The sequence below is a fragment of the Falco punctatus genome (assembly GCF_963210335.1).
Source record: "Falco punctatus genome assembly, chromosome: 1".
Taxonomy (NCBI): domain Eukaryota; kingdom Metazoa; phylum Chordata; class Aves; order Falconiformes; family Falconidae; genus Falco; species Falco punctatus.
In genome coordinates, this window is record NC_137580.1 from 69,093,949 (window position 1) to 69,119,588 (window position 25,640).

At 39.8% G+C, this 25,640-nt stretch overlaps 2 protein-coding genes across 8 annotated transcripts in view; one reads left to right on the forward strand and one right to left on the reverse strand.

Annotated features, from left to right (window-relative positions):
* Positions 1-6,411, reverse strand: part of GSTCD (glutathione S-transferase C-terminal domain containing) — a 75,108-nt gene extending 68,697 nt beyond the window's left edge. For 3 of the 5 annotated variants that reach the window (XM_080374037.1, XM_080374036.1, XM_080374034.1), the window contains exons 1-2: positions 6,307-6,357; positions 2,210-2,358 (exon numbers count right to left, since the gene is read on the reverse strand). The gene's annotated coding sequence lies outside the window, so the exon portion shown is untranslated. Of the gene's footprint in view, positions 1-2,209; positions 2,359-6,062; positions 6,274-6,306 lie in introns of those variants that run through there. The other 2 variants (XM_080374035.1, XM_080374038.1) reach the window with 2 other exon arrangements.
* On the forward strand, positions 6,407-25,383 carry INTS12 (integrator complex subunit 12). Of its 3 annotated transcripts, none has more exons than XM_080374044.1 (7): positions 6,407-6,527; positions 13,082-13,245; positions 15,234-15,386; positions 15,937-16,124; positions 19,917-20,076; positions 21,958-22,110; positions 24,426-25,383. In XM_080374044.1, exons 2-7 carry the CDS (start codon positions 13,090-13,092, stop codon positions 25,005-25,007), a joined length of 1,392 nt encoding a protein of 463 aa, XP_080230170.1. In that variant the 5' UTR covers positions 6,407-6,527; positions 13,082-13,089; the 3' UTR covers positions 25,008-25,383. The 3 variants fall into 3 exon arrangements, with proteins under 3 accessions (XP_080230170.1, XP_080230171.1, XP_080230172.1); XM_080374045.1 differs by having other exon boundaries at positions 6,525-6,618; XM_080374046.1 differs by lacking the exon at positions 6,407-6,527 and adding an exon at positions 11,364-11,504.
* The last annotated feature ends 257 nt before the right edge of the window (positions 25,384-25,640 follow it).

Genomic DNA, 25,640 nt, shown 5'->3' on the forward strand with positions numbered 1-25,640 from the left:
TTTCACGGGGTCCGCAAACAGGAATACATGTACAGCCCACCTCATTTGGTCAACAGTATCTTCACTTAAAAGTAACTTCTCAACCATTTGAGGTAAAGCTCTGGATTTTGCACTGAGGCAAAGGTATGCTCAGGAGAGGTCTGTTCTTTTAAATGCCTTGAAGGAAGAACCTCTGGGAGACAGCTGAGCCAGACAGCTTGAGGGTGGTTACTAACTTCTTCAAAACTCTAAGTAATTTTTTGTAGTAATTTACCACTACTCAGCTGCAGCATGGTGAACTATGCCAGAGAGACTGAATTATTTTTTTCCAAACCTAAATGAACTTCTACAAAGACAGAAATAACACACAAGCAGTGACATTATTCACGATCTACTTACACAGCTGTGCTCACACTGTAAAATCAGAACAGTTTGCAGAATTGATTAAGATCAAATTATTTTGGGAAGGGGATGAAGGAAGAACCAAGACTCTTCTTCCTCCTCAGCCAGAGCAGTAAATTAATGCCACTCAGCACATAGCCACAAAATTGCTCATGTAAAGGATATAGTAGAAATCTGCAACTGCAGGCGACAGGAAGCCCAGAAATTGCTCATTTTGACAGTGGCTCAGAACTAGGCAGCATCAGCTGGTCTTGGTATTACACACTAAATCAGCACAGTACCCTCTAGTCTCGTGACTTGTTATACCTTCTTCACAGAGTCAGTTCAGACATGGATTTAGCTCTTTTTTGTGTTCTCCCTCCTCAGGTAAAGCCACCTCACACAGGCTTGGTAGCATGTACATTAAGTTTAGCTAGCCTTTGGAAGCAGTTCTCACTTAAGACTGTCCAGTACAACACGAGTTACCATACTCAGTGGCTAGCAGTCTTCCAGTACCTGCCTGTAATTACCTACTCATGATACCAAAAGGACAAAAGGACAAAAACGTTCTCCAGGAAGTCTCCACTGAATTGTATGATTCAACTCCATGATGCACAAAGAACCAGTGAACAGGTCTACAGAGGTAAGCGTAACACCCAGCAACATTTGAAGTTTAGCTGCTCACATACAAGTACCTATATTAACCCTGAAATTAAAACAGAGCTTTCATTGATAAGAATCTCAGGGCTCTTAATGAAGATGCAATATCTGCTGTAGAATTTTCTGATATGTAAAAAAAAAAAAAAAAACATTTCTACACTTTATTTTAGTTGGATAGGCAGATATTATATTTTTAATAAGTTTTCCAATAGCTAGGTTCTCCTTTAGCTAGGTTTTGTGCACATGCTGAAGTTGCATTTATCCCAAAAAGCAAAAAATTGTAAATATCACTCATTCATAAAGACATCCACTAGCTGCTCAGATTATTTTTAAGTACTCATAAAAACCTTTAGAAAGGGATTCTCATATCAAGGTGAGCGCAGAGGAGAAGGATTAAGCTAAGGCAGTGGTTTTGATTAATGAGACTCTCCCCACATGGGAGAAGTACGGGAAAACTCCAAAGATGAAAAATATGGTCAATATGAGAACTTTCGTTTTAAGGAATCACATAAACAATGATAGGATCGATATAGCAACAATTAACCATTCCAGTTAGTAATTCTGAACCAAATAAAAATACACTGTAAATTGCTGATTTCTGAAAAAAAGTACAAGCAACTAACATCTTACACTTAAAAGCACAACTCCAGAGGAGGAGGTAACTCCAGCTCTCATCACACAAATATATGTCTTATTTCTCTAGTTTTCAGGGAGAGTTAAGAACATTGCACATTTCACAAGATTGCGTCTTAAGTCTGAGAATAGGTACTTACATACACACGCGTTTTCCAGGCCATGATAAACCAATCTATCATTTCATCATTTATATGACCGCGATTAATTTCTGTTCACACAGGCAATCAGATCTCTCTAAAGGCCCTGATTCTGCAAGTACTCGTGGTACCTGACCTAAAGTTGTCTCTGCAATATTCAGTCCCATTATTTTCAATTATAGTCTTAAATTCTTCTCATATACTATACTACTATTCTTCCTACCAAAGTCCCTTTCTCATCTCAAATTTGCAGTGCTACAATACTGAAATTCATTTCCCAGAACCACATTCCCTGTTCTGCTACTGATATGGTCGATTTAGATCTGAGTTATTAAGCTTACTGTGTGGAGCAGAACAAATTATATTCTTAATTAGGGTCCATTTAGGACAATTATACTTCCGTTTCTGCAGCTAACCTTCAAGGAATGAAAAGATGAGCTTCACTCAGCAGGAAATGTTGCACTTGAAGCTCCTGTTTGCATCCTCCAGCTGTTTCTCTCCTCCTTTGCTATGCCAATCATGGTCATCCAGGGACACATCTTTACAGCTGCCAAAGAACTAGCACCTAAATTCCAAGGAAACCCAAACAAACATGTTAAGTTAGGTACCTTTACATTCATGATAATTCAAGGTCAAATATGCTCAGGTTTGCTCCTCCCTCTCCTTCCGATACTCACGCTTAATTCTTCATTTCACCCAATTAAAAATACAAATTATTAAGATGAAGGTACCATCCTCAAACAAGAACAGAGAAGCTTATTAGCTGATATTATCATTTGTGATCAACAGTTAGGCAATTAACAGTGCTCATGTTAAAATCAGCTACCAAGTGAACAACTGTAAGAGCTGAGCAGTAGAAGACAATGTCGTAGAAGACTACTTGCTGTAAGTTGTCTCTAAGTTAAATCTTAACATACAAGATTCTCACAGAGCAAAGGCCTTTTCTTTCTGTCCTCCTTTACAACAGTTAAAAAGTTTAAGGGGGTTTTGCTTTATTAATCTATTTGTATTCTACCTAAGAATATTTTCAGAATGCCAAAACATGGCAGTTAAGTTAATTTTGTTCATAGATATGCAAGTTGAACATTCAAATGCCATTCTGAATAAAGTAAGTCTCTACTAGAGATTCAGCTTCATTGCAACTATAGAACTCACAATGCATGGGGTAAACAGAAATTTTAACCTATTTAGAACCTACTAGCCAAAATGAGAGGAAAAGAAAAAACGGCCTGAGCTCAATTGCTGAGAAAATCTTTTGTAAATCACCCTCTCCCATTTTCTGACTTCTAAAGGCAGGTGTCTCCCTACCAACTTCAGAAAGCACTGCTAAAAGTTCTCTACCTTCATTTTTCATAAAGCACTTACAAGGAAAGTGTAGTTTTTGAGCTCATACCGAACTTTCATCCAGACTGCAATTGCCAAATAACATGCCTTCCTCAGTAACTTAAGTTTTTTAAATTAATATTTGAAGTTAGAAGATTTAAACTAATCCAGTAGGTTTCTCTTGCTCTTACTCCTCTAGACATCAAAAATCAATTAATCACAAAAAAGATCATTCAGAGACTACCTCAAAAGTTTACCTAGGAAATTTTCTTTTTCAGCCTCAGACAGATAGTGATCAATGTAAAGCCACTTGCTACAGTCAAAGGCCCCTATCTTGAATTACAGGGTAACCATTCAAATCAAAGATTGTCCTCTTTCTCCATTACACATTTGTTTCTAGAATGACTAACATGAGAGCAGCTTTATTAAAACATTTTAACAAAGATTTTAGAGATTGACAAAAGGCACATTAGCTAATGCGAAAAACAAAACTTATGTCCTGGATACAAGCTTTGCCATACACACAACTAAATTGCAAGAACTGCATGCACTACCACTATCAGAAAGCCCAAGTGTTGAAGTTTGTCCTAGTTCATACTGGCAATTCAAGTCTTTGCGCATGCCAAGGATCTCCACTGTCTCATGTTTGACTAGATCACTGTACTATTTCTTCACAACTGGAAGCACTGAATCCTCCTCCTTTAATGCAGCTGTATCCCAAAAATGATTAATCTGACACCTTGTTAACCAGTATTTTTCCCTTACTTTTTTGCCTGAATTCTGCTATTCCACGTGCTTATAATAGAAGTTAGCAATTTTTAAGCAAACCGGAAAAAACAGGAAATATTAGCTATGAACATGTTTAAAGTTATGCACTTTCCAGACCAAGAGGACAGGCTTTTCCAGACTAGATGGTAAAGAGCGGTAGCAATAGTAAACCCCACTCTGCTTTTTGCATTGAGCTTCTCAGCAGCAACTACTCTAATACTTTAATTCCAGAAAAAACTTGAAAAAGTATTTTTAATAAAACAGACTTCTGTAATGGCTGTAACTCATTAAATATTGATCTCATTAGAATACCAAAGCATTCAGTCTGGTTGCTACTGTAAGAAACTTCTATGCCCTTTCATCACAACAGTAAACTGAGTGTCTCACAGGCTTTCCTCCCCAAAGCCTTGCAAGGTGCAAGTTTCCTGTGTTCCCATTATAGAGGTGAAAAAGCTGAAGCACAAAGAGAATTTTTAGTTCGGTGTCACACAAGAAGCCTGTCCTAAAGCAACCCTAAAAATCAGACATTTTCCTTAAGTGGTTGTTGTTTGCTTGGTTGTAGGTGTGGGTTTTTAAGTCCAGTCTATGAATACAATGTAAAACTATGATCACGCTAATTTTCTTTCCAAGTCTCTCACAGAAGAGAAACCAAAAAGAGTCTGTCCAGGACTTCTGTCTAGAAGTGACTTTATCTGCATTTCCTCATTGTTTCCTCTGAAGAAATATGGTCTTCTTGCACAGTGACTTCAACTGAACTGCACGCACATTGCCATATCCCATCCCTCTCCCGTCTTTTACTTCAGAGAATTCTCCCTAACATCCTGTTTCTAAGCACAGATGTTTATAAAGTGTTGTTTCCTGTATTTTTTGTTTCTAAGAGAGTTGTTTTGCTGCCCTATTTTGGCTCTGCAGAGTACGTCTTCCTTGTGGATTTATACACAGCCTTTCCTTTGAAAGACTTAATAGCCTACCTGGTTGCCCATTCTCACTTAAGTGTTTTTGCAAAACTACTACCCTTCCATTAAATGGGATAAATTTATGAATCCCTTGGCAGCTTACTAAGACAAAAGCAGCCGCAGGCATACACAATAAAACAAAACATGGAACACAGAACTAAAAAAAAAAACCTACAAGACATTACACTATTCACTCACAGTATTTTTCCCAGCACTTCTTTTTCTCTAATTAGACTGTAAATTCTGTGGGAGAAAAGGTTTTTTTTTTATTTTATACTGGCCTTATTTACAGTAGCCGCTGTTGGAAGAGGGAAAGGGAGAAGTAATGGATTCCACAGGATTTGCAATGTAATTTAAAAGACAAGATAAATAGTGTTGCCTACCTCTGGTATAAAAATCACTTAGGCTATTTAAAAATTATCAATATTAAGCAATGTAACTTTCACTAACCATACTGTTTGTTGCTACTTTCCCTTCCCTTTCAATATGCACTAAACAACGGTTAAATCAATTTCACTGTGGTACAGTGTAGTCAAGAAAATTATTGGCTTAAAAACAAATGTTTCCCAGGAAAATAAAGAATTAAAACATCAAAAATAAATAAGTGCACAAATATCTGCCTCCTTTTATTTCCTGGAAAAGATTTAATTTGTTGATTGCTACATGGTAGAAGAGAACTGTTGTTAGAGACATGAATACTTGAGAAACATTTAACATAAGTAATTTAAAAATGCAGTTCTCCTCAAAATTAACACTTGTGCTTCACGACAGGTAACTCTGAAGTTGGAGTTACATCTCTGCCCAGACAATCAGTTTGCTGTACGCGTTTAGGGCCACCACTGCATCCTCGAGGGAATCCTAAGCGAAGCATGCAAGCTCTTCCTGAAGAGCTTCAAACCAGAACTTCAGACAGGTGTATCAGCAAAGCAAAAGCCGTCAATGCTCCAAGAAAGCAAGACGCAGGCTACGAAGAACAGAAGCCAGACTGCAGAAGGCCGGTACACGAGAACTGGGTTACTGCAGAAAATCACAGCACCGGGTTGCAATTCCCCCACAGGCCTGCTTCGTTCCCTCCGCAGCCGGGCAGCCCCCACAGGAGTCGCACCTGGTGGCCGACACCGACCCTTCCTCACACACACGCACACAAAAAGCTCGGCCGTAAGTCACCGAGCGTCAGGTGAGCGCCTCGAAGGCTGCAAGCGCCTTTCCCGCCGACACCTACCGCCGCTCCTCACCGACGGGCACCTAAGCAGGGAGCTTCCCGCCAGCCCTCCCTCACAGCACGGACAGTTAACGGCCCAGGGCGGGCGCGGCCATTCCCGGGCGAAGAGCCCGGGTGAGGAGAGGGCAGCGAGCCGGGGCTTCGCAGAGGGCACCGAACCACCCACCTGCCGGCACCTCCCGGTACCCGCCGCGCCCGCCCCTCCCCCAGCGGCGACGTCCCTCCCCGCGCGAGCGCCGCTTACCCCGCGCCGCTCTCCCGGCCCTGCGCGTAGACCGGCCCTCCCCCGCCGCTTCCACCCCGACTCCGCCCCTTCCTGCGCGCGCACGCCAGCGGGCCCTGGCCCGGCCCGCACACTTCCCCCGCCTATAGCACCGGCCGCGCTCCCGGAACGTCCGCCTTCGGGCCCTGGTTGCGCGGGGGGACCGGCGCAGCGGCGGACCTGGCTCCGGGCAGTCCTCCCCGGTAAGAGCGGGGTGGGTGGCTCCGGGGGGGCTGGGTGGAGGAAGAGGCGAGCCCTCACGCCCGATTGGCCTTCGTTACCGCTGGTCCCGGGGTGAGGCGAACGTGGCGTTTCGCTGTGGCGTCGGGTGGGCCTGGGCGGTGCTGGGCAGGTGGGGAGGCGGCCGCGTTGGCCCCGCGGGTGCTGGCGCCGCTCCTGCCGGTGTCTGAAGGGACGGTCCCTCCTGGGCACACGGGCGCGCCCGGTGCCGCGGCCTTGAGGGGATGGGGCCAGGGCGGTAACGGGTGCGGGGGTTCCCCGCAGCCGCGTTGCGGACGCTGCTGGGGCGGGAGGCTGTGGTGTCCGGCTTGGCGGCTGGTTCCCGCCTCGGGGCGCTGGGCCGTGCGGGGGTGCCCGGCCGGCTCTCGGGCGTCGGGGGGTGAGGCGGCGGCTGTGGCGTTTGGCTTCGCTGGGAGCGGACGCGGTTGTTACCGCCGTAACGGAGCGGGGAGGTTCAGCCCCTCCGTGGGGACAGAGACCGGCCCTGGGCGCGGCTCTAAGGCAGCAGCCCTGGCCCGCGGCTGGGGCAGCGGTTTGAAGGAACAGACCAGGCGAATAGAGGCGATGCCTCGTTAACACAGGGCACGTAGTTGTCGACCGTGGTATAGGATATCTTTTCATTAAAAGATGGTGGCGTTTTATTCTTTAAACACTTATTTTTAAAGAGTTACTTTCAGATGAGAGGCCTTTCCTTCATTCTTAAAGGGAACGTCAGGGAGAAATTAGCAGCAAGTGTGTTGCGAAGGATTGGGTCGTGGCTTTGGCATAACTGGTTCAGAAACACGATTTTAATTGGAGTGCAGCATTTTAATTGGAGTTCAGCTACCCTTTCACCAAGAAATCAGCAGGAGGATGATATCTAGGGAATTGTAAACCTGATAAATTTTGGTAGGCATTGAATTGGGGAAAGGTGAAAACGTTAATGAAGGTACAATCAGTTTATCAGTCACAAACCTGTGGGCAGTGACATATGTTTAAACAGCATCTTCAGGTTCATTTTTGCAGAACATTGAAGCCTGATGGTAGCAGTGATTAGTATATCTCAATTGCATAGGTACGATAATCTCATCTACTTGGATAAATGTTTTTTATAAAACTGATTTTTGTGGCAATACAGCTATTCATGAGAACAAAAACATTTTGTGGAAAGGTAAGGCAAATGTAACAGGAAAAGGGTTTGGCTAAACAGGGAGCTCATGACAGAGCTCCAATGCATGTGCTGGAGGTAGAAGCGGAAACACAAACTGCAAAGGAGGAATATAGAAATATTGCCCAGGCATGTGGGGATGGTGTTAGGAAAGCCAAAGCTAAGCTAGATCTCAAACTAGCAAGAGATGCTAATCGTAATGAGATGCCGTTTATCAGGAAAAGGATTCACAAGGAAAGTATCGTGCTGCTGCTGAGCAGGACAGGTGTGTAAGTGACAGCAGACACAGATAAGGGTGAGATAGTCAATGTCATCTTTGCCTCAGACTTCACCAATAACATCTTCCACGCCTTTTGCCACAAGGCAGAGTTCAAGGAGAGGAAGAACTATAAGGTATGGAAGAGGATTGAAGCAGGGATTGTTTACCTGACAAGTTCATGGACCCAGGTGGACTGCATTCAAGGGCGCTGAGAGCTGGTAATGTCTTCACGAAGCTACTCTGTAATCTTTGAATGGCCATGAGATCTGGGGAGATCCCTGAAGACTGGAGAAAGGAAAATCTCAGTTAATCTTCAAAAAGGACAAGAAGGACAATTCAGAGACCTGCAGACTGATCAGCCTCAGTCCTTCCACCTGTGGAAAGAGCATGGAGGATGTAGTTTGCAGGCATAAGGAGCAGGTTATGCCTGGGGATAGCCACTTGGGGATCTACCAAGGACAAATCATGCCTGACCAGTGGGCTTGTCCTCTTGTGGCAAAATAACTAGGTCTGAAGTTGAAGGGAGAGTGTTGTATGTCATCTGCCATGGGTTTAGGGGGACCTAATGGAAGTCTTTCTGTGCCTAAGAGGAGATTATTGAGAAGATAAAGCCAGTCTCTTTACTCAGGTGCACTGCAGGGGAACAAGTTGCAGCACAAGTTGTAACTTACAATTTGAAGTAAGGAAATCAGGACAGTTAGGCATTGGAACAGGTTGCCCCGAAGTTCTGTCACATTCTTGTCTTTGGAGGTTTTCAAGATCCATCTGGAAAAGTCCTGGCCAAGCTGGTCTGAATTCATTGTTGACTTTGCTTTGCGCGGGAGGTTGCACAGGGTGACCACCTGGGATCTCTTCCAAATGGAGTGATTCTTAAATAGTGTACTGTTTGTGAGGAGTAGAAAACAGCAAATACAGGTCAATAATATGATCTTTGATATTTTGGATCAACAGGTTACTGTGATATTGATTGAAATATTAATGTAAAAGTACAGCATAAAATATGTTGTAGAATAGAATGTAAAATGAAGGATACCAGTACTAGTAATTCCATAGCAGAAGATTCTTTTACTCCAGTCTTCTAAAATTCTTTGGAGAAGATGTCAATTAATTAAGATCTGATTAATACAATTGTCCTGATTAATACAGTTGTCCAGACTACTAAAGTGTGTGAGTTTTGAAATACCCCTCATGGGAGATAACTGAGGAATTGTGTTGTCACAAATCAGGTCCTGATAAAGATACTGAAACAAAAATTAAACATAGGAGTTTAGTTTTCCTGCTTTTAACATTTTCCTTTATCCTTTTTAAGACTTACATTAAAACTGAAAATGATCTGGAAAAGTCATTATTGGTAAATAAGTAAAATTTGCCACTGTCACAGTTATTAGATTAGTCAGGAAGAAAGGAAATCCTGAGGAACAGAAGAATCCAAGGCAGGGGTGGGGTGGTGGTGAGCAGCGAGATGAATTGATATTACAGTGACGAGTGAAATTAGTTATTGATGAATACTATGCAGTGCATTGGAAGGAATTCTGTGCTATTGATTCATGTTACTGGGTTTTAAGTTAACTGCTGCAGATGTTGAAGGTAGCTGAAAAAGATATGTGAGTGAAAGTCCTTTTAATCATCGCTGACAGTGAAAAATAAAAGTATTGCTGAGTTTTTGTAAAGAATGGGTTTGATAATAGCATTGCAGTATAAATTGAAGATGTGCACTTTTCTGGAAAAATATCTTCTATTTGTACACCTGTCTCAGAAAATAATAGAAATAGGAGTTCAGAAACAGATGAAGATAGGACCATATCTGAAAATGCTATGTAAGTAGATCCATTTAACTGAAAATTATGATGAGTAAGGTAATAAATGTAGAGGCATGCAGAATAATAACTGGCAAATAAATTAAAGGGGCTCTTACATCCTGGAAATCTAATAAGTCTGTTAAATTGAAAGACTACATATTCTGTACACTACTCAATTAAGATTGTATGTATTTGTCAGAAGACAACAGTATGCTCAAGAAATGAGAGACTCAAAATTCTTTGATGCTTTAAGAATAATAATCTACTAAAGTTTTTTTCCCACAAGGATTTAAACCACTTAGTCTGCATTGGGAGGTTACTCCATGACTTCCCATTGTAGGATTTTTAATATTATCTCAGATACTTTTTGTTACCTTATATTTGATCTTGTCTATATATCACCGCACAGTTCTTGCACAATAGTGAAGAAGTGTCAGAGACCTAAGCTGAGAAAGGTGCTTTAAGGGCTAACGGGTTAATGCTTAGTTGCAAGACAATGTGCTTGAGTTCCTGTCCCTGCTGCACAAGTTGCCTGCATGTTCCCTTCAGTTACTGCTTTATGCAAAACCAGCTGTGCTCTGGGTTCAAGGATTATAACACAGCCCTCTAATCTCACAGCTGTGTTATCAAATGGCTACACAAAAGGCAGTGTCATACTCACTTTTTTCCTATTTCTTTTTCCTGAACAACATTTGAATTATTTTCTGTACAAAGATTCAACTTCAACAAGGAAGTCAAGGAATATGCAGAGTAACTTCTGCAATCACTGTTAAAACACTTGCTCCAAGGCTATCAAATTGCTGTATGCTGACTTCACCACCAGAGGAGTAGTGTGAATGAAAACATGGGCGAATGTAATTGGATCTTAAGTTTATAAGTATCAAACCACTGTTCTGGTCTGTAAACATCTGGAAAAGGCCACTACCAAAACCAATAATTTGCCTTTTGGCCCAGGTCAGTTATTGGTGTTAGTCTGTGTGATGGCTATGTGAGCATATTCTATCAATTTACTTTCTTCAGATGATGCTATTTAAGACAGCTATTGATGTATTCATCTTTCCATTAAATATACTTACCTTCTTTAAATTGCAAATAGATATTTTTTTAATTTGAAAATACATTTCTAAACTGAGCATACTTGAACCGTTTAATAAGCCTAGTTCTCTCCCTTCTCATGAGAAATTTCTTGTCATATGTTAGTTATAATCACAGTAGCCTATGACATTATAATTTATGCTTGAGAACAGAGAAAGTATTGCTGCAATTTCATATGCATGTGAAAGAATAAATACTGAGAAACCTTTTGAAATTTGGGGTTTAACTGTTCCTTTTCAATAGATGTCTTTAAAAAGCCAAAGCTGGAAATAAATCTGGGAAGTGATACCTTCAGAAAGATGAAAACAGAATTGGTATGCTTGCACTTATTCTGTAAATACTACAGGCATCCTGCATTGGCTGCTAATGACTGTTGAGGCTACCTGTTCCTTACGTACACAAGTATATGTTCCTAGAAGAAGCCTTAGAAAATAGCTTGAAAGGATTTTTTAACAAGGAATTACTGCAAATTTCTGAAATTAGTGTTTTAATTCTACAGTTTCCATTCAACAGAGGCCTTAGCAGAGTCCTAATTTAAGATTACTTGGTACTGAAACTTGGAAAGCATATTCACAGAACAAAGAAATGGGAGAGAGAATCTACTCACACAACTCGGGAGCAGCCTGAAAATTTATTAGAGGTAGATGCATAAAAAAAGAGGGTATGTGCTTTCCATGCACATTGAATTCACTTTTTGTAAACTTCAGAGAGAGACTGAATTGCCTGGATGGGGCTTGCACTGCAGTCTGCTTGATCAGTGAAAAAGCAGAGTAACTGGTGTGTAGTACTTACTAGCAGAAGTTCTGTGGCCACCAGAAAATGATTTGACAAGTGGCAAAGATTAAGGAAGAGAGAAGAGGCTGTTGAAGAGGATTCTTAACTCTCTGCTGGGTCCATTGATAAAATCCCTATGAAGTCTACTGTATGTCAAACTCCTTGATGATCTCAGTCAAGCAATTCTCTAGTGTCTCGTGAAAGCTCAGCATGAGATAAAGGTTCCTGGAGACTTCTAGGCAAGTGTTGAGGGAGCAGGCTGCCACTGCTGGTGTTTTGGCCAGAGAGGTAAAAGTTCACTGCCTTGAATATCAAAAGGAATTCATCAGACAAAACCTTGGAAGCTCCAGCTAGAAAAGCTGTCCAGGCAGTGCTTTTGAGCAGAACTGATGAAAGCTTTTTCAAGAATGTCTTTTGGATTACTGTATAAAAAAAAAATAAAACATCCTGTGTTTCGAATGAGATTTGAAGGGACTATTAACAATACCACTTCTCATATATTTTGGAGAAGAGCAGGACACTTGCCTTCCCATGTTATTTCTTAAATTAGTAATTGTTAATTACTGATTAAGTTGGAGAGCTATCTAACTTAGTAGAGATGATTTCCAAGATAAATGCAGTTCCTTAGAGCTTTTGTTAATGAAATTAACAGAAAAGGCTCCAGAGTGCAGGAATGTATTGCCGTGAAACAAACTTTTTTTTTTAAAAAAAATTGTGTTCTAACCTTTTCCTCGCTTTATTCCATTTGCATTGACACTGTGGTATTTTAGAGTTCTGGAGAGTCATTACTTGACGTGAAAACCTAGAGTATCACAAGGCGGCTTGGATAACTCACAATCTGGGTTATAATTTTTTTCACTGTTTCAGCTAAATTTAAAAATGGACAATGTATTTTTTCAGAATTTTAACATATATAAAATCATATACTAGCTGTTTTTTACATGGTGTGTTACAAATGAGCTGTTCTTTTCAGAAGTTTCAGAAGTTAATTTTTCTACAAGTAAGAGATTTTTCTTCTTAAATGAGCAGTGAGATAGAAATCACTATGCAGAAAATGAGAAGGGTAGTAATTAGTTTTCATGAAATTTACACTTATTTTCAATACTTTTCAATATTATGTATATATGGAATATTTGTTCCATTTATGTAAGTATGATGAGTTTAGTTTCTGAACGTCAGATATGCTGAAGAATGAATTTGATATAATTTCAGATGTAAAGCCAAATTCAAGTTCTGCAGCTCTGAGGTTTACAATCAGTCATCTTCTAATGATGATAATTAATTCACGTATCTTCCTTGATTTTATTTAATATCATTCCATTTAAAAAAAAATCTTACAAGATAACCACATGCTGTTTGAGTTATGCTCCATATGAAGAAAGTTGTCATTGGTTTTCTTTTTTTTTTTTTTTTTTTTTTTTTTTTAATTGCCTCCCTCCAAAGATACCACAATGGCTGCTACGGTGAACTTGGAGCTTGATCCCATTTTTCTGAAAGCCCTGGGCTTCTTGCATTCAAAGAGTAAGGACTCTGCTGAAAAGCTGAAAGCACTTCTTGATGAGTCTTTGGCCAGAGGAACTGACTCAAGCTATCGTCCATCTCAGAAGGTATTGGTTTTGGAGAGTATGGGTCATTTTTATATGCCTTTTTAAAGCTCCTGCTACTCCTAGTTTGTCTTTTATAGCTGAAAAATTAGAAGATAATCTGAAGATGAGGAAAAAAAAAGTAATCATGGAATGTTCATATTTATCATTGCTCTTTTATGTAACATAATCTGTTTAATTAATTGAAATTAATGGAAAAAATATTTTTACCTTGTTGATGTAGCAAGACCTCTGAAAGAAATATTCAACACTATATTGCAAGTGTCATGACTTTGTAATAGTACCTTTTGTATTCACTTTTATATTGTTTTTGGTATTTTATTTGTAAGCTGTCATACGTGCTCTCTAAGGTGAAATCAAAATTATGTATTTCTCCAGTTAAAGGGTCTTTAGAAGAGCTAAAAGGTCCTTAAAACGCAGGTTATTTTTGCTACACATAAAACAAGCAGTTTACTGATAATTCTGGATCTCTGTTCTCAAAATTCTATTGATGATGATATATGAAAATGAAAAACACCAAATGCTTCAAAGCAGAAATGATTTGCAGGCAGAAACTGTTACCATCCAATGGACAAACATTATCTTTCATCTACTGAAAATCACTAAACACCTGCTAGAGAGAATATTTGAATCTCAGATTAGTGTATGGAAATAACCAAGTGGGGACATCCTCATATTTCTACATACTGCCATATGGATAATGAGGTGGTGTTCTCCCCTAGGATGCCTGGATGTCAGCCTGGTATGTTTTAATGATGGTCTGTATGCTGATACATTAGTAATATTTAATTTCTACATGTACATGGTTCCGAATAGCTAAAAGGCACTATTACTGCTACAGCATACATCATGTTCGCACTGTGTGGTCTTACTCCTTTCTATTCAAATTGTTAACTCCCTGAAACTTAAGCTGCAGTTCCCTCTAACACTGGTCTCAAAACTCTTAGGTTCCCTCTATGTCAGAGCTCAAAGAAGCATTGGTTCGTGGTTTAAAGAGGAAGCAGAGTGCCGAATAATAGTTGCAAAGAGGCTTGTGAAGCCAAATCTGAGCTGGTAGTCACCTGCCCTCAGGTGAGACTGAGGCTTGGGCCAGAGGAAGAAATCTGTTCTCCTCTTTTCACTGTGTCTCCAGTGTCAGCTGGACTGCAAAGTTCAGAATTCCTTTCCTTGATTCTCAGGTTGCAGGAGTAATATGTGGTTGACTGTGAAATCCAAGAACAGAGTATAGAGCACAGGATTGCCACAGTCAGGGAAACGAGGAAATCCATTTTTTGCTTTGGATGCAACAGGAAGTCAGCAAACTTGGGGGGGGCCAAGCTCAGGGCTCAGGACCCGTCCCTGTATACAGCAAAGAATTACTGCCTTCTTACCAAGCTTGGAGGAGGTGGGGGGTGCCTTGCTCGTGCACATTGGTGTGATTAGTCACTCATTTACAGACTCACTTGCTTGTTACCTGTTGCTGACACTAATGTGTCATTAACAAGAATTATTGATTTTCTGTTGAGATCTAAATTTATTAATCTGATCGTTGAATGTGGACTGAGATTAAGCAGAAGTCAATATTTTTCTCCATGAAGGAATGAAGTTTTGACATCTGGTGATATCAGATGTCAGCTTATGTTTTCAGCTTACATTGAATTTTGTCCTCAGAACTATCTGAAAATGTGTGTTCATTATCTCTTTGAATTTTAAAAACAAAAGTTTTCCTTTTTAATTAATGTTCCAAAAAGGATCTGTCTTTGGAAAAGAAGCACCTTTTTCTCTGGAAGGAGAGCGGTAAGGGAAGGTTTTAATAATTGACTGCAGCTTAAGCACAGTAATGAATCGGTGTTATACAAAAATATTAAAGAAAAGTTTTAAAAAAAAAAGTGTGTATGTAGACAATAGATGTTGTATGACATTCTGTTTGCCTATCCTTTTATCTGACTAACTGTAAACTAGAAAGTAACTTACGTGTAGGTTTTGCCCTCAACTTTTGTTTCTGTTTTTAGGAAGCAGAGCAACCAAAAGTATCTGTTACCAAACCTATTTCCAGTAAGCAAGAACCTAAAGCTTCTTCTGCTTTGCCTTCTGGCAACAACAATGGCAAGCCCACTGCATCAGAAAAGGTGAAAAAAGAAACAGAAAAGAGATCTGCTGATAAAGTAAGTCATTCTTGTTTTCTGATGGAATAACTTGCTTAATAGACTTGAAGGCGTTTTAGACAAAAGCTGTCCTTTTACACCTGTATAAGTTCACTCATCTAATGGTGCATAGCCTGTGAGCTGCATTATCCCTCATGTTGCCATTTATGCAATCCAACAAAAGTCTTGTTACAATTATTCTATTATTGTTTTCCCTGCTAGTTGCAAGGGGCGTGGACTAGATGACCATTAAAGGTCCCTTCCAACTCAAACCATTTTGTGATTCTGTTTTAAATATCCTGATAATAAGAGGTTACTACAATGTAGCAAGCTGCAATGTAGGATTCCCAAACCTTTTTCAAGGATTTTGTGAAGTGCAAAAGTAGACTTGAGCTTCTAGTTCATAAATATTTTGAAGAAAATATGTTTCTAAGGAAAATATATCGTGTGTATGTTGTGTAAAGTATACCACCTTATACTGCTAACCCAGTTGTTCTGGTCACTTTCTCATTTTAATAATATCCATTAGATTTTTGCATTTTCACATATTCTGAATGTGTGTGTATAATAGATAAAAGGGGATACCGCTGAAGGAGTCGATGCACCAAAGAAGCCCAGACTAGAGAAGCAAGAGGCTCGTTCCTCTCCTATTACAGTTCAGACAAGCAAGGATTTATCCATGCCTGATTTATCTAGCTTTGAGGAAACCAGTGCTGATGACTTTGCTATGGAAATGGGATTAGCCTGTGTTGTTTGCAGGTAAGTCAGCATTGCTTCATTGCAATTGTGTAGTTACCTTTCTTTTTTTGTGTACTATAGAGTTAATGCTTCCTGTAGTTTTTGTTCTGGAAATCACTTAAGCACATATCCAAAATTAATAATATATTTAAGCATCCTTCTTGAATCAGAATGGTTTCTTAAAAATGGACCTTTAATGAGAAAACTAACTTTTCTACTTGAAAAAAGGGCAAGTGAAAAATAATAAAAGTAGACATGATGCAAAACCTATCGTGGCAAATACAGATTTTTAATTATTGGAAAACAAGTTAAAATATTAACGGCTAATGATAAGCATTTTTAAAAAAATAATTTCTCTTCTGAAAATGTTTTTAAATGGCATTATTAGGAGATCTGTATGGGTTTCTCCTGTTTTCATAATCTTTTGACATTAGTTTTTACATATAGCCATGCTTTCTCCATTAACAGTACAAATACATCTTGCAGTCAAAACAGGTTCTTTTTACTTTTCAGTAAGGGCTCTAAAATTGGATCCTAGTAACATTCTGCTAGCAATACATTTAAAGTTAACAGAAGTATAAAATACGCTTTTGAATATACACCCTGGGATCAAATCAGTTGAATCAGGATTTTGTTTCACAGATGATTGATATCCTTCTAAGTCCCCAGTGCTGCCACAAGGAACAGTTTGGCTCTCCCAGTTGTACCTCCTTCCCTGTCCTGTTTAGGGGGTGTATGGCCCACCCAGGTTTGTGATCAGCTGAATCAGCTTCTGGATTAGGTCCCTGCTTGGAATTTTCAGTAGGTTTAGCTTACAGTCAGCTTAGTATAAATGGATATGGTGGCACCTGTGTGGATGCAGGAATGTAGAGCCAGGACAGAGAGGAAGATGGAACTGGGCTTTTGGTAGCAGTTTGTGTTTTAGCTCAGCTCAAGTGAGTTGGGAAACTGTGCTTTATAACTTCAGTTGTTTCTGTCGTTGTTCCTGTTGTGCAGGTGAGGTGTCTCCAGTCTATGAAGGATAAATTTCCATGATTACATCTAATTATACTGGTAACCAGTTGTGGACTGCTGAGATTTCATGTTGCATTCCTATGTGTTAGCTCAAATGTTTAATTTCTCATTGTAGACATTGAAAAAGGAAGAACAGTTAAAAACATTTGCAGTAGGAAATAAATATTTCAATTTTACCTTCCTTCCTGCAAATTCCATTTTTTCTGTCTCCTAAACAGGCAAAGCCTTGTTCACCAGCATGTTAAAATGCTAGTAAAACCAGTATGGTATTAACTTTATTTGCAGGAGGGGATAAAGAGAAGTTTTGTTTAGACAGTCTTGAGCTGCTGTGGATTATTAATTCTGCATCTTCCCTGGCAAAGGAAAACATAATGGTAAATGCCTGCAAAGTCCAGAAAGAAAGTACAACTGCTGTGCTTAGTGTGGCCCAGACTTTGCTTTGAAAAGCATTAGGCCAGGTATGTGGTTTCATTAGCCGTTCCACAATTGATGTTTAACCTGGCTGCTGAAGGTGTTGCTTCTAGCTAGTCATGGCCACAAACTCATAGTGCTGTTCCAAAAGATGCATCTTTCCCAGCTAAACTAAAATAGCTCTCATTAAGCTGATGCCAGGGGGAGGGAGAAGCACAGCAGGGAAAGAAACAAGCCATAGAGAGGGGGTGGCAACAGTCACCCAATGCAAAGGATCTGTTTTCATTTTACATGAAACCTGATGGAACTGATGTTGGGTGGTTCTTGGATCTCCAGTGCATGCTGGACAGGGTGTTTCTCAGAGTACTTGTGCTTCAGACTTTCTGAAACCAACACATCGGTTAGATTGCTTACTTGCTGCTCAGCTTTCATCATGTGGACCCTTCTTTGGGTTGGCTATCTTGAGCCGAAATAACAACATCCCAGTACATATGAAATACAAAACCCCTGGATACTCTGTAAAATAACTCAAGTATGAATCGTATTTAGAAAATTACATTTTTAATAACTCAATTGTGAATAAAAATACAATGTCCAATTGCAGAGTAGATGGGATTCACAGCCAAAGTGTTTACATTTATATTGCTTAAGAAGACAAGTTTCAAAGAACCCGTCTGTGGGTTCACAAATGCAAAAAGGTGCATTTGAATATTAACTATTCCTTCTTTAGAGATGTAAAAACTGAGATAGAGAGATGAAATGTTTCTTCAAGATTTGCCAAGTGTCAAATATATTTTCATAGTGATTAGGAGTATTGAACATTGATGCCTGTGGTGTTTTTCTTCTTGTTCTTTTATACCAAGTTAGGCATAAGGAGAGAGGTAGTATTAAAAGACCTTCACCCTCTTAGGTACCTGCAGATCTTAGAAAAAACAAAACTCACCAGTTATATGAAGAAGAAATACTACATACAGTTTGCAGATGATAGTGAACTCTGTCTCTCAAAAAGCAAACAAAAATGTCTTTTTAAAAGCCTGGTTTTGAAAGAGCAACCTTATTTTTTATGAATACCTTTTTGTTTGTTTTCTGAAGGTAAAAAATCATTCTTGGTTATCATATAATTTGAAACTAACTCTCATTTAACTTGTTTCAGGGCATGAGGATTCATGGGTTTTTAATCAGTCTGTAGTTGTTCTTTGCAATTTTAAAATAGGGTAATTCTCCCCACCTTGAGACATGGGGTTGAAACATCACTGCTTTGTTCCAACCCAGTTTATTTAGGAATAACAAACTAACAAAATTACTTCTGAAATGTCCTGCATCTAAAATAATGGGCTCTGGAATTTCAGAAAGATTTCTCCCTCGTTTTTTAAATAGCCCATTTAAAAGAGAAATCTTTCTTAGAAAATGTTCTAGTATCCATATGGGCAATACCATCAGACTTCATTTTCCTGTTATATAAAGAAATAAGGGATTACCTTTCCCCACCCATCTACAAATAGAGTTTCCATGGTTACCTGGCTACCTGCTCCTTGGGGATATGAGCAAAAGCAGCTTAGCAATTAAATAGCTTGATTTGTCATCTAAAGGAAGAAATCATTAGGAAAATGGTATTTGGCTAATTCACAGACATACTCTGTCACGTGTATATCACTAATTTGTCATTTATACAGCGTGATTACTTTCACCAGAGGCCCACGCAAAATTAAGTCCTCATCACCAGCTTACGTGTTTGCTTCAAGGCAGGACTGCACAGTTAATGCTTTCTATTCCATCTTTCCATTATTTTGGTATTATCTCAAATTCCAAGTGTCTGTCTGTGTAGTAGGAGCCAAAATGATGGCTAATAAGACATCTTTAAAGTAATATACAGCTTGGATGATGATGCTTTTAAGTCCTGTGGCAGGAAGCATTCTTACAGGCTTGTCACTGAGAAATTATTTGTTCTTGACCTGTATTGCTGTACAGCTTACAGCAAAATTATCCAAACGTAGACTAGGCCTTCATATGCTAATATAATGAGGAATTCATAATTAGTATACAGTGAAGTATCCATAAAATGCCCAGCTGAAGCAAAGCAGGTGAGACATTTCTAATATAAAAATCCAACTGGGAAATCAAAAGTGTCATATACATATGCTTAACAGTATAGAAGTTTTACATTTTCTTGAAAAAAATTACCTTTAAAAAATACAAAAATTCTAAAATATTTGTTAGGAAGACCTCATATAGAAAGAAAAGGAATATATTTCGTTTGCCACAGGTAGAAAATATATGTGAAAGAAAAATATTTTTCGTTTTTGTCTTAAGCCTTGCAAAATTTGCAACAATTGGATAATCCTTTAAGTGCTTCCTCTCATAATCTGTTCTTAACTATTTGCTCTGCAGGCAAATGACAGTTATTTCTGGGAATCAGCTAGTGGAGTGTCAGGAGTGCCATAATCTCTACCACCAAGATTGCCATAAGCCTCAGGTGACAGACAAGGAAGTGAATGATCCTCGACTTGTATGGTATTGTGCCCGCTGTACCAGGCAGATGAAGAGAATGGTAGGAGTCGGTTCGTTGTCTTGTATGAGCGTTGTTTGAATACAGCAGACTATTTCTAATACATGAGAGTATTTTATGAGTTGCAGAAATCTTTGGAAGCATGTTGGAGAATGCTCCTTTTGATGCAGTTGTGGTTTTTAATGTAGCATCTCAAAGAGTATTCTTGTCGCAGTTTAACCTAAGCCAGCAACTAAGAACCACACAGCTGCTCTCTCACCTCTGCCCTCCCTGGTGGGATGGGGAGGAGAATTGGAAAAAGGTAAAACCCATGGGTTGAGATAAGAACAGTTTAATAATTGAAATGAAATAAAATATAATAGTATGTTTGTAATGAAAAGGCAGACAACAAAAAGAGAGAGAGAAATAAAACCCAAGAAAGACAAGTGATTCACAAGGCAGTTGCTCACCACCTGCTGACTGATGCCCAGCCAGTCCCTCAGCAGCAATCAGCGCCTCCCAGCCAACTCTCCCAGCTGATCATCACTGAGCATGATGTTCTGTGGTACGGAATATCCCTTTGGCTAGTTCTGGTCAGCTGTCCTGGCTCTGCTCCCTCCCAGCTTCTTGTGCAGAGCTTCCTCACCGGCAGAGTATGAGCAACTGAAAAGTCCTTGGCTTGGGTAAGCATCCCTTAGCAACAACTAAAACATCAGTGTGTTATCAACGTTATTCTCGTATTAAATCCAAACCTGTACCACCCTGTACCACCTACTAGGAAGAAAATTAACTTTATCCCAGCCAAAACCAGGACAATTCTGTAAAGTGCTTCTTAAACAAAACTTAAAAAGCAGAAGTTAAGTGAAGAGGGAAACAGCCTTATTTCCTACTTGGTAAGCAGCAGTTGAACTGCTTTCAGGTGATACTCAATTTTTAGTATGTGTCTACCAAATAGCCTTACGGTTTTGGTTTTCTTCTCAGGCTTGGACATGACTGGTTGTTTTCCTGTAAGACAAGGCTGCAAATTTCAGTCCAGATCTTAAATGCTGAGTGTTCTCAAGCTTGACAGTAAGCTGAGGATAGCACATTCCAGGAAAAAATCCCTTTATTTTGATTGATCTGCATGTTAATTTCTTGACTAAACAGCCTAATTATTCCTGATACCACAGGGATCCCACTCATCTCATTATGAGAAACAAACGTGAAAGTTAGCATCTTTGGATGCATGAAATATTAACCATTAGTTATCTGACATCTTAAAATCAAACCCTTTTATACAGCAGAAAATGTGTTCTATTTTGGAACTGTTCTATGATAACTTAGCCAGTTGTTATCCATTGAAATGGCTCTACTAAGAAACAAGGGAAGAAGGCAATGTAAGATCCTGGCCTAGGAGTTACCATCACTGACTGAAATACTTGATTATTCTGATGATCCTCAGGCCTTTGACCTTGGAGGAGTGTTTGCCCGAGGTCAGTTACTGAACAGGATAGCCATTGTGGCTGCTCAACGTTTACCTTCAATATGCCCTTCCCTTTTTTTGTTTTGGCATAAATTCTACCATTTTACCTGCCACTTAACAGACTCTTGCAGCCTGCATCCCAGTATTGCTGGATAATGTCCCTGTCTTCCTTAATCTCATCTGTCTTTACCTTATTTCTGTAAAGGCCCAGTGCTTTCCTATTCCCTAAGTGCTAACACTGCTGCTCTTTTCACGCTGAAATAGCAAGTCCTATTCAGTATGTTTTTTGGTTGGACTCTGTCCCCAGTACCATATTCAGCACTCATCCACATCCCTGTTTACCTTATTTCTCAGGCACCATTCATCTTAGGATTTTAAAGGCTAGATTGCAATCTGATAATGCTCACGCTTTTTAAGTCAGAACAGGCGATGTTATAGGGCCCATAACTAATTTGGGGGGTTTTTTCCTACTACTTAAACAGGCTCAGAAGACACAAAAACCACCTCAAAAACCAGCTCCTGCAGTGGTTTCTGTTGCACCAGCTGTGAAAGATCCATTGGTCAAGAAGCCAGAAATTAAGTTAAAACCTGAGACACCACCAACTTTTCTAGCATTCAAGAGAACAGAAGTCAAGGTAATGTAGTATAAATTTTCCAGTGGGAGGGTTTACATTTCACTTGCATAGATTTATTTTTTTTTCCAATCAGACCAATCTTTTATCACAAGAACGATGAATGAAAGTAGTCCGCTATGTTATGTGTACTGAGTAGTACCGTAGCATTATGATTTTGCCTTAGCACTAAAAGAGGGGGGGGAGGGGGGAACTCAATTCAACTGTAAGTCCCTAAAGCGTCCAGCTCTTGACTGTGTTGTTATGTTACAAGGGAGAGAACAGAATTTACTCTACAGGTATTTTTTTAAAATTATATTTTATACAAGTATAAATCCTCATAAATGTGCACTAACAACCCAGAAAGCCAGTCGCATCCTGGGCCGCATCAAAAGAAGCGTGAGCAGCAGGTTGAGGGAGGTGATACTCCCCCCTCTGCTCTGCTTTCCTGAGGCCTAACCTGGAGTACTGTGTGCAGCTCTGGGACCCCTAGCATAAGAAAGACTTGAACCTGCTCAAGCAGGTCCAGAGGAGGGCCACAAAGATAGTGAGAGGACTGGAGCACCTCTCCTGTGAGGACAGGCTGAGAGAGTTGGGGTTGCTTAGCCTGGAATAGAGAGGGCTCTGGGGAGAGCTTATGTAGCTTTCTAGTACCTAAAAGGGGCTACAGGAAAGATGGAGAGGGACTTTTTATCGGAGCATGTACTGATAGGGTGAGGGATAACAGTTTAAAACTGAAAGAGGATAGATTCAAGTTATATACTAGGAAGAAATTCTTTACTGTGAGGGTGGTGAGGCCCTGGAACAGGTGGCCCAGAGCAGCTGTGGATGCCCCATCCCTGGCAGTGTTCAGGGCCAGGCTGGATGGGGCTTTGAGCAACCTGGTCTAGTGGAAGGTGTCCCTGCCCATGGCAGGGGGGTTGGGACTGCATGGTCTTTAAGATCCTTTCTAACCCAAACCATTCTGATTCTACGAATTGTATAAAAGATATGATTTGCTCTCTGTGGTCAAGAAACATACTAGTGATAATAGTGGACTTGGCAGTGCTGGGTTAACAGTTGGACTCTATGATCTTGAGGGTCTTTTGCAGCTTAGATGATTCTATAATATGGAAACTCTAGCTGACTTTGAGATCTAATTTAGGAAGCTACTGCTGCTTTATGTATGTTGCCTCATGTTTCTGATTCTGTTCTCCAGGTTATTAAATAAATGTTGTCACAAGTTGGGCAAAGGTGGTAAACCAGAAACAGCATAATAAATAACGTAGTAGTCTAACAAAGCGTGACCCTTACCTGGGAAAACACGTCTTTAACTCAGAATCAAAGCAATTATTCATGTGCTCAAAGTTCTGTTTGCCTTTGCTCTGCCTGGATGCAAACAGTTATGAATAATATCACGGCTATTGCTCAAGCACTTAAACTTGTGAATAACTTTTTTCACCTTAGCAAAGTTATTTATGTGCCTAAACAGGTTTGTGAGGCCAAATTTCATCCATCATCTTTACTGTTTAGAAACTGTCTGGATATATTATAGAAGTTTATTACTTGAATAGAGGGTTTTAATATCCATTTTGACTATGCCATTTCACAGAACTAACTCTGGTTTAGGAATTCAACATGTGTGTTATCCCCATCTGAAAACTGCAGATTGTAGGGTTTAAAGTGTGGCAACTGCAGTTAATATGTATAGCAGAGAGAACCGTGTCTGCAGTATGTTTGTCTCTTGCAGTACCTGAATGGGAAGACTACAGGAAAGAAGTCCAGTTTGTTTTTTTTTCTTTTTTTTCTAATTGTGCCTCTGGTATGTGCTGGTAAGAATCAAGAGGAGTGTAGGGAAGGAAAGGAAAAAGTTTAGACACTGCTATTTTGACCAGAAGACTGTAAAAAAATGCAGTACTTAATTGCTCGATGTCTGACTTTTGTCTGAGCATCTGTCATCTTGTCAAAAAGTGACACTGGGTAATGACGGTAAACAAGAAAAGGTGGTAGCTTGCCTTCCTTTTTTTATGCTTCACAAATCCAAGCTTTTTATAGTTACTTCAGGTAAACCATCATTTGGACTTTATGTGGGGATCACAGTGCCATATGGTAGCCTGCTAGCTGTGTAGAGGAAGGGGAAGAAAAGGTAATATTGGATTTTTGTGACTGGGAAATTAAGTCGGATGCATCTGCCATCCTTTCCTTTTCTTGTTAATACTTTTAACTGTAGTGACCAACAATAAAATAGTGCTCACTGGGTGTTTCTGGGAAAAGAACTGAAACAGAGGCTTGACCTATTCTTGCTGTGATGTATTACACAAATAGATGCCACTATACTAAGAATGCTTTATTTATTTTAGACCTCGGCAGCAATTTCGGGGAACTCGGCCAGTACAAGTGTTTCCTCTTCAGCAACCAGTGGCCTTACAGGATGGGCTGCTTTTGCAGCCAAAACTTCCTCTGCCAATCCATCAACTGCCAAATTGGGATCAACGGCACAGAACGCCAGTGGGAAACCTGCAGCTTCTTCAAGTAACCAGAAACCTGTGGGTTTGTCAGGGCTGGCAACTTCCAAAACAGGACTTGGGTCAAAAATAGCTTCTGCCAACAACAGCACAAACCCTGTTCAGCTGAAACCTCCTCCACCTCTGACACTGGGGAAAACCACCCTTAGTCGTTCGGTAAGCAGCGACAATGTCAGCAAAGTAGGTCTTCCTAGTCCCAGCAGTACTGTGCCAAGCACCAGCAGCCAGGTGAGCAGTGGGAATGGCAACAGTGGGACTGCAGGTAACAGTGGTGGCAGCGCAAACAAAACCACAGCAGATACTGGTAATCAGTCAACCTCCTTAAAAGGTCCAACTTCTCAGGAATCTCAGCTCAATGCTATGAAAAGGCTACAAATGGTCAAGAAGAAGGCTGCTCAAAAGAAACTCAAGAAGTAGTATGGCTGCTTGCTAATTTTGTTAGTTGTGTTCTGTGAAACAGCAGCGTTGGTGTTTTTCTTAAAGAAAATCCCCTGGTTACTGGACTGAAACAGTAGTTAAATCAGGGAAGCCCAGAACTGATGTTATACAGGAGCTCAAACTTTGATAATCCTAGTATTCCTTCTGACTTTGCAAATCTATAAATTGAATGTGTTGGAGGAATTAGCTATTATATGCTCCTGTTTTTTATCTCAAAGCACTGAAACTTGAAATTGTAAAAGTTGGGTATTTTGGACTAGAAAAAAACCACAGATCTATGTGGATACTTAATAAGTTTAACTTACTGAAACTGTCATTCTTAAACATTATTAATAAAAGTATTAGTAATCTGGGAAATCATTGCCGCTTTTCTTTCACCCCATTTTCCAATACTTAAAATGCTTCAGCTGTTCAGCATTGTCTATATTGTGCAGAGTTAATGAAGTTTATCCTAAATTATACAGTTTCTTAGGGAAAAAATAGATTTTCATTTAGACACTTTCAAAAATTAACTGCATACTCTATTTAAAGTGAGGATTTTAAGCGTCCTGTTTTGATTTTATACAGTGAGAAACTTCATGGGTCGTTTTGTTGTAATTCTTTGAAGGAGGA